Below are 13,622 nucleotides of genomic sequence, written 5' to 3'. Positions count from 1 at the left end.
TGACAAAAGCACATAACACGGCACAATTACATATCAGCAATAAAAAAGTACACTAATATCTGGACATTTCTGTACTTAATGACATTTAACAGAGAAACTTCACAGTACGGATACAACATTTTGCGAAACCCACAGCATTCCACTAACTCGCTTACCCCATTTGTGGCATTCTCTCTCCCACTCATGGACTGCAAGACGGCTTTGTCCAGGCCGAGTTTTAAGCTGGCCTTATCAAACATTTCCCTCTCGTAGGAGTTTCGAGTTATCAGGCGGTAGATCTTCACAGACTTACTCTGCCCGATACGATGACATCGAGCTTGGGCCTAAACCAATTTAAAACAAAGACAGCATATAAGTAACACACAATACAAAAATGCACCTATACGCAAAATATGTATAAAAATGTCAGGACAATTATTGCTTCTAATGTTTTTCTAATTAAAATGCTGACTCCAATGACAGATTGAGTAACTGGATGCTAGGATTCTAAAATATTCATTTGCCAGTGGGGGGGGGGTTATATGTTCAAGTCAATGGGAAATGTAATTCGTAACCAACAACTCACCTGAAGGTCATTCTGGGGATTCCAATCAGAGTCAAAGATAATGCAAGTATCAGCAGCAGTTAAATTAATGCCCAGACCTCCTGCCCTCGTACACAGCAGGAACACAAACCTATCGGAATCGGGTTTGGAAAATCTATCGATGGCAGCCTGGCGGAGGTTGCCTCTCACTCTTCCATCAATTCTCTCATATGGGTATCTGAAGGAAAAGAAAAACGTGGCGTTAGAATACCTTGAGGCACTGGTCTTCATATTTACTCAGAATGAACACCATCAGTATCCTCCTTGAAAAAGATTGACCTATTGAAACGGCAAAGTCGTGCATGGAATTGCAATGAGACGTCCTCTTTGGCCTCGCTGTTTCCCGCAAAGCAGCACTGCAGTTGTGTGTGTGCGCTTCACCATCACCTACATCTCATCGTTCCCATTACACTTAACTGATTTTTTAGCAATAATTATATGAATTTAAGCAGTTGGAGTGCCATTTTTTGTCATTCTTAATTTAATAAAGAAAAGGCACAACGTAAAAGCCGGAAGCACATGTTGCATTGGGACAAAGGTTTCTTTGGCATTTAAAGGTTGATGAACAATTAGACATAATCAAGAGGGTATTTTAAAGCACAATAACTTGGAACGCCTGTTCGAGATGGACAACTTTCCCGTGACCATATTTGTAAAAAGAAAGGGGAAATTGCGGAGGACAACTCGCAAAGGCTGTTGAACACTCATCAGGTCGGTTCTGATCTAGTTTTGTATTCAAGCTCACCTTCGTTGAATGAGGTAGTCTTCCAGTATGTCCAAGCATCGCACCATCTGGGAGAAGATAAGCACCCTGTGGCCGCCAGCCTTCAGTTTTGGCAGCAGTTTGTCAATCAGAACTAGTTTGCCAGCGGCATGGATCATTGCCTGGAGCTGAAAATCTGGAGGGTCAACATTGTGCGTTTCTTTAAATTCCTCCAATATTTTCTCTTCAGCACCTGCAAAGATTACAAAAAATGAATTACAAACGGAACTCAACAAAATTATGTTGAGCGCAAAATGCTATCAGGGCATTACTGCGATGTTACAAAATGTGCCACAGGCAGAGTTTTGGCTTTGTCCAGGTTTTTCCTCCCAAAAAATCATCTTTGGAATTTACAGGATACACAAAACAGCCAAGACAACTTTAACAAAATCAAGCCTAATAAACACCAAGTGTGAGAGAACCCCCCCCCAAAACAGGCAACATGTGTAAGGATCCTAAGCTACATTATGGCCTACCATTTGACCGGACTTTTTCCAGTCAAATAAGCAGATCAAACATGACTGGTTGTGCCCAGAACATCTGGTGTGAACTACACGCGCTGCATCGTACATGGCTCTGAAAACGCAAGGACGGAGTGAACATGTTTCCAGTAAGAAGACATACATTATAATATATACACACACACACACACACACGTACCACCAGCGCAGCCTACCACCCAAATCACTCATTAGAGATACTTCTCCATGGGTAGCACCGTCACTTGTAGTATAAGGGAGGTTGTGGAGCAGCACAAAGGACGTGGGCCGGGTACTACATCACAATGCATTGCCCCTCTCGAAACCCAGAGATACCTGGTAGGTATATGAGATATATTTATATATATCTGGGAAAGAATCATATACCATGGCTTTGAGGTCTATACAAGTGCGGCTCAGTAAGCCAAGAGTCTAAATCGTTCCGTTTGCATACACAGTTATAGAAACACTGTGGTTGGCACAGAAATTAAGATTTTATGAGAAATATTGAGCCCAGTTTTTACATTTCTTTGGTGGACAATGGGAGTATTCTTAAATATAAAATGAGTCGAGCATATCAAGACAGAGGCCAATTGTGCCGCCATGCACAACCGAAGAGCTCTTCTGAGAGACTCTCCCGTGAATGGTTGTCCAGGTGGGCCAGCTGTGCACCATGACCTATGCTCCTGGTTGTGTTGGTTATAGAGAAAGGAAACGGCTGCTTTATCAGTCCGAGGAAATTAAGCACGTTTTACTCTTAAAAGCAAAAAAAGAAAAATGAAAAGAAAAGGGGAATTAGGTGCTGTGATCTCTGAGTTAACGCAAACGTCAGAAGTGACAGGCACAGACTATGCCTTGGGAGCAGCGGATATAATGGTCCCATATAAAAGCCAAAAGTGCACTGGTGTGTTAGCTAATTGACTGATAACTCGTTAAATAGGATGTGACTAGGATTAGCAGGATATGGGTTTGACAAACCAGCAGCCCTATCTTTACTGCAAAGCGAGACAATGATAACCGGTTCTTTGAACTCGAAGGGTTAAGGGAACTTTCAATGCAAAAGCCTGGGGCAAGGGGAGGGGGTAGGAGAGTCAGAAAGTCCAAGGGCAGAAAATCCAAGCAGGGCTCTGAGGAGTGAGCAAGTCAGCATGCAGCATCCAGACAGACGGCACGCACAGCCCCTGAGTCAGCAGCATGGGGCCCGGGGCAAATTGCCCAGGATGAAATCCGCCCCTAGAAGTGACAGCCTTGTCTGAAAATGTTATTGTGAGTGAGAGTCATAGCCTGGGGGAGAGGGAAATAGGGGGTTGGAGGATGCTACACATCAATCACTGCAGGTTACCAGGTTATAATTAAATATAATTTGCAAACAGTTTTGCGGAAGCTTGGGTAGATATGCAGATGCACAGCACTGAATATACTACTGTTCAAATATTGCCAGAAAACCCACAGCAAAACATTTACACACAACACAAAATACCATTAAAAGCAAAGTGCTACAAACGTGTCAAGGACAACACATTTAAGCTGTATTGGATACACTTATATCGGACAGTGTAACACTTTCTTACAAACCATCAACAAGTAATCAAGATGGAGAACGCCAAAGGTTTGACAATTGCGAAGCTAGGGATGAAAGCCGGAAAGTAACCAATTATATGGTGACCAGATGTATCTGACCGCTTCGGGACTTACAGGCCATTTGTAATGAAAAGGCAGCTTTGGGTCATAGGATAAGACACAAAAAGATATAAGACGGCTTCTACAGCACCATATCCATACAAGCTCCTCAAAACGTATTTATGCCGGTACGGGAAGCAAAGGATGGAAATCCTCCAAAAGTTAAAGAAATTAAGTTCCAAGCCCAGCATCAATCGATAAATAAAAAAATTACACATTGCTCCAAAATTGAAAAGAAAAAAAAGATACCTTAATAAAGGCATTATTCAAACTCCACTTGTCTCCTGTAATTCTACGGCTAACACGGTATCAACTCTCATCTTTTAAAGATTCCTTAGTAACAAATACCGACATTTTCTTCCGCTGCTGAGATTGTTAAAAGCGCAATATCCTTACTGTGTACCAAAGTCAAATTCAATAACATTAACATGCTGCACTGTCAGCTAAAACGGGATTAATGAGCCTGTCTATATACTTATTCACCTTTTATTAGCGGGAGCAACACCTCCCAGGGGTCTCACCGGTAAAAGGGTAAAACCGGCACTAGCAGCAATGGATACAGCCATATTTTTCGTTAACCGGAGACTGTATAATAAAGATATGTTGCCCTTCTGATTTCAAACTACAGAAGCGGTAGGAAAGTGCTCTTAAAGTTAATGTTCATTTTATCAGCTTGTGTTTAAACCCATAGACAATAACGATCAAGATCTTAAAAGTCAATGACCCAGTCCTTATTAGCCAATCTTGGCAATATTTAGCTTCTAACATGATGCAAATACAGAAAAAATAAAAACAGTAAATCCTTAAGTCCTAGAATCCAAGAGCATTAATAAGAGCCTCCAGACTGCCTCATTTTAGAGACAGATGCCTAATGCACACATTCAACACTTAAAGGCTGGTCATCTATACGGTCATTGTCTTGTCCAGTACATATATTTAGATTTACTAGAATAACCAGTGTCTTGTCTGTTCCAGAAAAACACAAAAATCCCAACTCCTTATGTTGGATTTGTAGAAATGTCATGGAATGGTGTTTATACCCTTAAATCCGAAACATTGTACACCTAACATGTACATTTTCCTACACACAGCATTACTCACCATTAATAAGGTAAGGATGATTGCAGCATTTTCGGAGTTCCATCATAGTGTTCAGTAGGTTAGGGACATTGGCATGGCCTCCTCCACCACCCTTTGAGAGAAAAGTAAAATTCTTCTCAAGGATGGCACGATAGTATTTCTTCTGAATATTTGTCAGCTCTACTTCTATAATGGTTTCTTCTTTCGGAGCCAGGTTCTTCTCCACGTCTTCTTTCAAACGCCTGAGCATCATCGGTTTTAGAATGCCTTGCAGTTTTTGAACCTGTAAGCCGACAATTTGGAATGTCTGTTTAGTCCACAATTTAACAAAAAATACCAAGACACTGTTTCCTTATCATAGCACCTGTGTTAAATAGAATGGCTCAGTCCTAATCACTGGCTAATAAAAGTCTATGGAGTAATGGACTGCATTGATATTTATCACTGTAACCTTTAGATATGATATCTAGACACAAAAAAGCAGATAAAAAGCCTATTTAAATACAATGTGCACCTGTCACTTTCTAGTCCTTGCCAAGTTAGAGGGAGTGGCTGGACCACAGAAACCACATTTGTACCTTCTGCATCAGCCTTTCTTCCTCTAAAGTAGCTATAAGCGTAGTAATATTTCTCGCAGCACTCATGCTTTGTAAAAGTCAGGCGCTCTCTGATCCACATAGGCAGGTATTTTAGCTTTATGAGCAGCAGCCGCACTTTTGGCCCCTCTCAACAGTATCTGAAGAGATCGTGCATTTCGGGCAATGGTCGAAAACACACTCTTGAACACCTTACCTGTTCTTCTGTTTTAAGGTCCCCAAATTCCTGCATAAAATTGCTTTCTGAAGGAAATCGATCAGGCTCCAGAAAATTCAGCAGGCTGAAAAGTTCCTCTACAGTGTTTTGCAAGGGGGTCCCAGTTAGCAGCACTTTGTGTTCCTGCAACCATTAAGGAGGAACAATTAGACAAAACGCAGATCGATGCTACGGTAAATACCAGATCTGAGCCCACTTCCCTGCCCTGGAAAACGCAAATTAATATTCCACATGGATGCTTTTCTTTTTTTAAAACATTGTTCTCATACAGCAACATTAATTTCTGTATTAACAGCATAAGGTTGAAACCACACTATGGCACCCCTTCATTGATGACTTTTTTAATTGTTTGTTAAGATGAAGGCTCTTTTAGTCTTTCAGTTTCTGGATCCCAGCATTTCTTTTCAGAGGCTGGGATTAGTTACTTGCCATCTGCACTGAGTGGGAGTGAAACTCTACAATACATTGAGCTGTTTGGGATCTACCAAAGGCTCTTGGACACACCACACTGTTGTATAAAGTTTCTCTGGTCGCTCGGCAGCTAATTTGTTAAGGCTTCTTAGTAACAAAGCATGTGGCAGCTTTTCTAAAGTTGCATCTGTGCAGCTTACAATAGCACTAAACACTTCAGCACTTTGCTGATCTCCAAAATCCCAGCACTTGGCCATTCACTCATTCTATGGCTGGATTTGACAGTTCTCCATAAGGTCCAACTCCTCAATCAGCAGCATTTAAATATTGAGAATTGAGCTTCTCCAAGGGTTAAGCCTATTTCTACAAAATAGTTTAAACCTCATACAGAACTACATCATTATACTGGTGCTCCACAAAGATCTATATTAAAAATAAATCATAAAGGCACCATGGTCCATGGGAAATAGGGTTTGTCATCAGCGTTTTTTAATATGTACCTTAAGGCTTCTCAGAGCATTTTGCATTGTGACACAAGGTTAAAAGAATTTAGAAAAAAATCCCAAGCATTACACCATGGCCAATACTATAGATTTTTGTAAAGCTGAACGCACAGTGAATTCAAGCCCACAAATCTAGAGTTTGGCTTCTTCTCCCTTCATTATCCTCATACAACCGATACTCCTGCCAACATTAACCTCACAGCCCAACACTGCTGATTCAGCAGACAAACGTGGCACCTCCCGTCATGCACTTGTCTAAATGATTGATTCGTTACAAAAGCCATGCACTGTAGTGCGAAAAGGAATACTATAACTACACCGATATGAACAAACATGGCTCCTTAAATCAGTGGCCTTTACAACGATGTCTAACTTTTGTCATCCTACGTCGTCGCACCAGCCGAAATGAACAAACCAAATGAACGGTTCAAACACCCACCAAATCCATCATCTTCAATCCTTCTAGAAGCTTGCAGTTCCTGTTCTTCAGCCGATGAGCCTCATCAATAACCACACATCGCCAGTGAACGTTCCTGAGCTCAGGGCAATCCGTCAGTATCATCTCAAAAGTTGTAATGATCGCATGGAACTTGTAGGAACTCTTCATTGTCCGGCCCTAAAATGACAACATAATTGAAGATAATCCTCTAAAAGCGTGGGAGTGAATGACAACTGAGATAGCTCTACCAGAACAAAGAATCGGTGTCCTCGGTGCCTCTGAATGTTTTCAACAAGCAACAAGATATTACATTTATGAAATGTATGCAGTACTTATTTTCAATATCAAAAAACTTATTTGCCATAGAGCTTCTTGTTATGAAAGTATTTTTACCTGCGGATCTTTGAAGTACATTTCATAAAGTTGAATCATTTTCCTGCTTGCTTGGCTTCCGTGATAAACTACCACATTCAGTTCTGTCCAAGTCCGGAACTCCCTCTCCCAGTTCGGGATAGTAGAAAGTGGGGCAATGACCAGAAATGGCCCGTGAATGCCTTTCAAGTAGATCTCATATAGGAAAGTGATGGACTGAATGGTCTTCCCTAAGCCCATTTCATCTGCTAAAATGCAGTTTCGCCTAAAATTAAAGGGGAGGAAAAAATGAGTAAAACAATGAAATGCTAGGCATGAAACAGCAGCTTCTTTTACCATTACAAGAACTGCTTTACAGCAGGTCATTTGCTGGAAATGTCAGTCTACTCTTTAGAGTAAACATTTTTGCTTGATAAGCATAAAGAAACGTAACAGACCCAGAAAGAACATGCCCCCCCCCCAAAAAAAAGAAACCCAGGGGTTAACTGGGCCCCGAATGACTCCCCACTGCTTTGCTAAGCATAGTTTAGCTCTCAAAAAAAACTAAAGGATATAAAACACAAGTGCCATAAAGAAATATGGTTTTCCACTTTTTTCCAAATGTAACTTTTTTTTCTCTCTTTTTTTTAATAGAGTATAAAATTCAGTCCCTGAGATGCCAATAAAATCTGGAAGGTTAAACTATGCCATGAAACATAGCTATTAAAGTTTAGTAAAGCTACTGCTAAAAAGGGGGGGGGTATACTTACGCGTTGTACCAGTTGAACAGCAGCCAATTTACTCCCTCCAACTGGTATTCCCTGAGACTGTTATTGTTTTTATACTCCCTGGAACTCTCCGATTTCTTCCACTCGTCGGCGGGAGGTCGCTCCTGTTTCAAATGCAGTAAATCCCATTAGTGGTTTTCCGAAAGACCACATAACTGAGCTATTTTCAAATAAAAACACTGGTTGGCTCTGCCAATTCTTACCACGCGCTCGGTTTCTGGCTCCCTACTCTGGAGTTTCTCAAATTCTTCAATCTTTGCTGGATCCAGGTCCTGCTTCAGCTCCCAAGTGCTGTCCTCGTACGGCAGGGAACACCACTTCACCAAGTAATGAGTCACAGGCTGCAGAAGGAAAGAACGGCAGCAAACAGATTGTAAGACAGATTCGCAATAACCAAAAATCTCCGCCGAGGGGGAATGATTAAAATGACTACATCCACTAAGGGCTCAAATGGTTAATATAGGGCTGAATCAAAAGGAGTGTGGAAGCCATTGGCAGCACTATAACCATTTAATTTTTTAGTCTCAATCTTATTTTGCACATTTTTGGGCAAGGAAAACAGTGGTAACCAGACAGCGAGAGACTCTACGGCATCCTGACACCGCGTTACAGCTGCTAACAAAGGTCTGCAGCCCCTCCACCGATATGCCCTTCAAATTATCAATATCCCCTAATTAGTAGTTATTCCTTTTGCACACACTCATTGTCACATTTTAGTCGTGATGAAACTTGCAGAAAGCCGGTTAAATTGAATACAGATCATGTGTGTGCTTTCCGCCATTGCCATACTGCACAAATGTTCAGTTTAAAACTATGCACGGAAAGGGATCTCAGTATTTCTGTACGATGGATGCAGTAAGTCGTTGATGAACATAGGATTTAGGTGCCTTACCGCTCACCAATACACAGAACTAGTTATTTGACTGGGGGGCACGCATCAAGCGATGCAGTTATTAACCCAAGGAGTGGCTACAGACCCCCGGCTTCGAGGCGCACAGACACTCACCATAAGCAGCCAATGGACAAACACGGATGGGACAATATTAACATTTGATCAGGGGGGTAGAGACAATTTTTAAGAACAGTCTATTGAACAGCTGCAGCACCACGGTGAGGTGGAGAGGTCTTGTTCTATACGTTGAATAGCTTGGAGTACTGATTAAAACACTCCAAAACTTTTACTGCAAGATCTCTTCTACTGCAGGGAAAAGGCAGACTTGTGTCATTGTGTAGACCTCTACACCTCCATTGAGACGCGTTAAAAATGCATTATTTACCTCTCCTTTCTCATCTGTACTTTCAGAGACATCCAGTAGACGGTCGACTTCCACATAGTCGGGATTAAACAGATCATCTTCAATCTGTTGACAAACAAGAGAGTGTCTTATTTTCTTCAACCCTAAGGGAAAAGCCCTCTCCACCAAGGATGCGTACACGTTGGGGGTCAAAGGAACACGGAAATACTACTCAACGTCCTCAAAACATGCTAATTGAAACGCCACAAGTCAGCCAGATCACTCCCAGTGAGAGAACGGGACCCAACAGACTCGGCTGGGCCTCTTAATTACTGTGTGAAACCTTTTACGGTGGTAAAAAAAAGTTGAAGAATATTTTAAATGAAGTGTGAAATTACAATTCACTAATGAGCAATCTAAAAAGGCTTACAGCTCACAGACTTTCCCCAATGGCTGCGCTGGCTTTAAACTGCAGGAGTAAGTTAACCATTTCATTTTTACAATGCGCCCAAAAGTTCCTATTGGCTGGATGGGAATGGATATACATCTATATAGATCGGGGGGGGGTAAAAAAAAGAAAGAAAAGTTCTGAACACAGCATTTACTCCTGAGGATTCCCACATAGATGGCAGCATTCAGTCTATAAATGAAGACTCTCTAAAGCATGTTCTATCGCATATTCTTTATCAGAGTGGGATTGCCAATCCTTGCTCAGAAAACGCACATGAGAAAAAAAAATACATAAATAATTTGGGTTTTAAACCCTCTGTGAGATTCTAGCTTCTGAACTAGAACATTTCACATCGTCATGTCTTAAGATATCCTTGAGTGTGCAGTTACCTGTTAAATATATTTTACCATTTTTTTTTTTTTTTTTTTTTTTAAATAAAAAATAAATCTCCTTCAACTCTCTCGGCACTGATAAATGCAAAATATTTGAAGACTGAATCCAGGGGTGATCTCGCTCTCTCATCAGATCGCTTTTGTGACTGTACCGTTTAGGTTTTCTAAAGAGACCGTATGGGGCAGAGCGAGAAGGAAACCTTCTGGACATTCAACTGCGTGACCCCTGCTCTAGTTCTGCATACAGATCTAAGTGAAATTAAATTGGGGATCAGAAGCTTAGTCCCATGCGGGCAATTGTCCAGATCTGAGAAGGACAGCTACAATCCTCTGCATAATTAGCTGCTGAAGAGATTTGGAACAGAATATGCATGAATGCTCCCAGCATCGTGCCGAGAATGGATTTAACCCTTCCAGAACAGATGCTTTATTGCATAGAGAGAAAAAGAAAACCTCAAAACTATGAAAACATTATGGAGTTTTCTAAAACTGTCGTTCAGAGCATGCCAGTTAACTAATGATGTCACGCGTTAAAGAAACTAACCCCGGAATCACACGTTCTAAAGATCTGTCAAGATTATAGGAATCAATACATATGTCTGAGAGCAATATAAAATCATAAAAATTCACAGCCCACAGTTACTTATAAATATTGCTCTTGAACGTTGGCCATTGCGAACGGCATTAGGTAAGGAGACTAAACAGCTTGGTTAATAATTCTGAAAGGTTTCCTCTCGGCAATTGTCAAATTGTTAGAAAGGGTTGATGTCAAGTCATTCCCTTTGGTGCTTTAAAATCAAACACATGCATTGATCATAAGTTAAATGGCATTGATTTTCTCAAAGCATGTAATGCTAAGCAGGTACGAGATTCATGCATTAACAGCGGTTTCATTAAAGGCGATCTTTTTAACCAGAAGGTAATACAAAAATATATGCTTTGGTGTGTGAAGTGATAAAGGGAGCGTATGGTGGCTACTTTAACTATCCTGCATGGATGATGGTGACTGTATAACGCGCAAGGTCCATTTTTTTTTTTACATGAAGCAGCCATCGAACCAGAATTCTTACTACCTCAATTGAAAAATGGCCTTATTTGAGAAATGCATTGATTTTACCTCTGAAAGGAACTTGTTCTGTACTTGCTTTGCCCGAAATCGTTTTATCTTCTGTTGAATACGTCTGTCTTTCTCCAGTTCCTCCACTGTAGCCCACTGACAGTGCAAGTATGAGCTGGAAACAAACGGGGAGCCATTGTAACGGAGAGAACGCGGTAATGGCGAATACAGTACGGTATAGTCACAGGCCATGCAGAAATACAAACTAAAGTCATCCGCTTGATGCTAAGGATCTCGCACTGACAATTAAGTTATCCACCATTATCTTTTATACCGCGCCAACAAAGCAATATATTAAGGGTTAAAGGGGCAGCTCGCAAGTTTACAAGCTATAGAGAATGCCCCAGAATTACTTGGAGAATCTTACAGTGTATTACCTTAAAAACAGACAATATCCACATAAAAATACTCACAAGTTCTTATATTTCACATAGAATTCTTCAGCCTCTACTTCTTCTCCAGACTCCAGCTTCAAAGGAAGAAAAAGAAAAGGTTAGTATTATTAATCATTACAACAAAAGCCATTTAAAAAGAACTCCAACTCTCATCAACGTTAGCCAGCCCTCTACCAGCAGAGAGAAGAATGAGTCATTTCTTCCTGTAGCAGTCTTGCCTTACAGATAATTTAGCAAAAATATTCTAAAATGTGCATGCTGTTGATTAACAGCTTAACTGTGAGATCCATTCACGTAAAGTCTCGTTATAAAGAGTACGTAATACCTATAGCTGCACGTCCTGATTTTAACCATTACAGCAGGGGGGGGACTCGAACGCAAACCCTCTCTCGTGTGCAGCTTCCCGGTCCTGCATTGTCATAACTCACATGAATCATTTTTAACTCCTCCTTCCCCACACGCCGATTTCATTCACAACAACCTGACCCCGTAATTGGCGGGCTGCCAAACCCACAGAGTTAAGTAGACGCCAAGCGTACCATTTTCTCAGGCAGCAGCCAATTAGCGACTGCACTCCCTAATGCCAAATGTATTATTTTTGGCCGGCTCAAGACAGTCTTGCCTCGTTCTACAATTGGCTTCTACAGGGTGTGTGCCTCTGTCGAGCGAGAACCAACCATGGCTGCAAAACGCTTGTGGTCCAAATTTATATTGCCTTCGCACTTAAGTACATGATCGAGTCCGAGATGAAACATTATTACGAGAGAGGGGTTAAGATACCATTTAAGACATTAATCCAAGACTTGCTGGAAGACGGCGTCTGCACGGTGTGTGCTGCTAGTAACAAATGGATATGAATGAAGCAAACTACGTGCAGGATTTTCCTCGAAAGATAGCATATATTAGAAAGCATCAAAGCCAGCCATGGGATTCTATAACAGGGTCTTACGCTTGTGTTCAACAGCTGTGAATCTGCTCGGAAAAGACTAGAAGGTGATAGGTATACGAGGAGTACATTTAACCAAAAACTAGAGACTAGGATCAACTGCACTGGGTTACAACTGTTTAACCCTTCAGCAGCCTATCACTGCAACTGCATTAATGCATGTGGCAAAAGAGGAGATTTATACAGAGTTCTCTGTCTAAATAAAGGTCAAAGAAATAAAAATATTAAAAAGAAAAAAAAACAGCCGCGGAGGGCAAACTCCACCCTTTCCACTCCAGGAACATGCGTGTCATGATTTCCTGCTAATGGCCCACACTATAGTCTCCTGGAAATGTACAAGGACACGGTGACTTTCCATGAAAGGCTGCAGTAAACACGGGGATTCTCAGGCTCACGGCAGAGTTTCTATTCTTTAAAAGCAAATCTTTTGCTCGCATAGTAAACACAATGAAAAGGGGAGAAAAATATCCTATTCCTATATAGAGCTGAACAGGAGTTGGACTGCTGCTTTCAGACGGAATCCACTGGTCAGAGATATTTACAATAGGGTTTTAAAGAATGGCTGAAACCCCAAAGTTTCACTTTAAAATTATTATATTACAGAGCAAGAGTCAAATATTAAAAGTAATGGAACTGGAGCAAAAAAAAAAAAAAAAGCTGAGATTCTTACTGAAACTGCCTTAACAGATCAGATGTACAAAACCGGCACTGATTAAGCTCTCAATGAGACGAGACCACAGGTCCTTTACTTCTGCCATCGTGTGGATCACGGAATGGCTCATCTTGGGAAAAACACTCGCCCTGATGGAGTTGATTATGAAGAGCTGCATCTTAAGGCAGCCATCAATAGAACTACAAAACTCGGAAAGCACTGACCAGACGCAGTGTCTTAGTAGAGGGAATATCCATCAAATACAAAACCTGTCCTTTACGACTTAAGAAAACAAGTGAAGGTGAAGCACAAATAAGGAAACAAGATCTTATCAAAACAAAGGAGAAAACAGCTCGAAAACCAGAGATATTTCTTACTAAAAATCAAACAGATTAAAATACAAAAGAGAAAAGAGAAAATTGACTGGTAAACCGCCAATACTATATGCAGTATTACAGTATGATCACTACCGCCTGATAGTGATCATTATGGCAAGTGTCATGCTAACAGACAGATACATTTATATTACTTTTTATGTTGGATT

At 41.0% G+C, this 13,622-nt stretch overlaps 1 protein-coding gene across 1 annotated transcript in view; it reads right to left on the bottom strand.

Annotated features, from left to right (window-relative positions):
- Positions 1–13,622, bottom strand: part of CHD7 (chromodomain helicase DNA binding protein 7) — a 62,172-nt gene that overhangs the window by 15,183 nt on the left and 33,367 nt on the right. The window contains exons 7-18 of the mRNA XM_053466575.1: positions 11,499–11,554; positions 11,086–11,200; positions 9,168–9,251; positions 8,094–8,231; positions 7,873–7,994; positions 7,145–7,388; positions 6,752–6,928; positions 5,378–5,521; positions 4,607–4,868; positions 1,329–1,539; positions 566–761; positions 156–323 (exon numbers count right to left, since the gene is read on the bottom strand). Of these exons, the coding sequence (XP_053322550.1) occupies positions 156–323; positions 566–761; positions 1,329–1,539; positions 4,607–4,868; positions 5,378–5,521; positions 6,752–6,928; positions 7,145–7,388; positions 7,873–7,994; positions 8,094–8,231; positions 9,168–9,251; positions 11,086–11,200; positions 11,499–11,554 (1,917 nt within the window). The remainder of the gene's footprint in view (positions 1–155; positions 324–565; positions 762–1,328; positions 1,540–4,606; positions 4,869–5,377; positions 5,522–6,751; positions 6,929–7,144; positions 7,389–7,872; positions 7,995–8,093; positions 8,232–9,167; positions 9,252–11,085; positions 11,201–11,498; positions 11,555–13,622) is intronic.

This window comes from Spea bombifrons, chromosome 5 (assembly GCF_027358695.1).
Source record: "Spea bombifrons isolate aSpeBom1 chromosome 5, aSpeBom1.2.pri, whole genome shotgun sequence".
NCBI lineage: Eukaryota > Metazoa > Chordata > Amphibia > Anura > Pelobatidae > Spea > Spea bombifrons.
The sequence above is the reverse complement of the archived record's forward strand: the minus strand, read 5'-3'. Positions and strand labels throughout refer to the sequence as shown.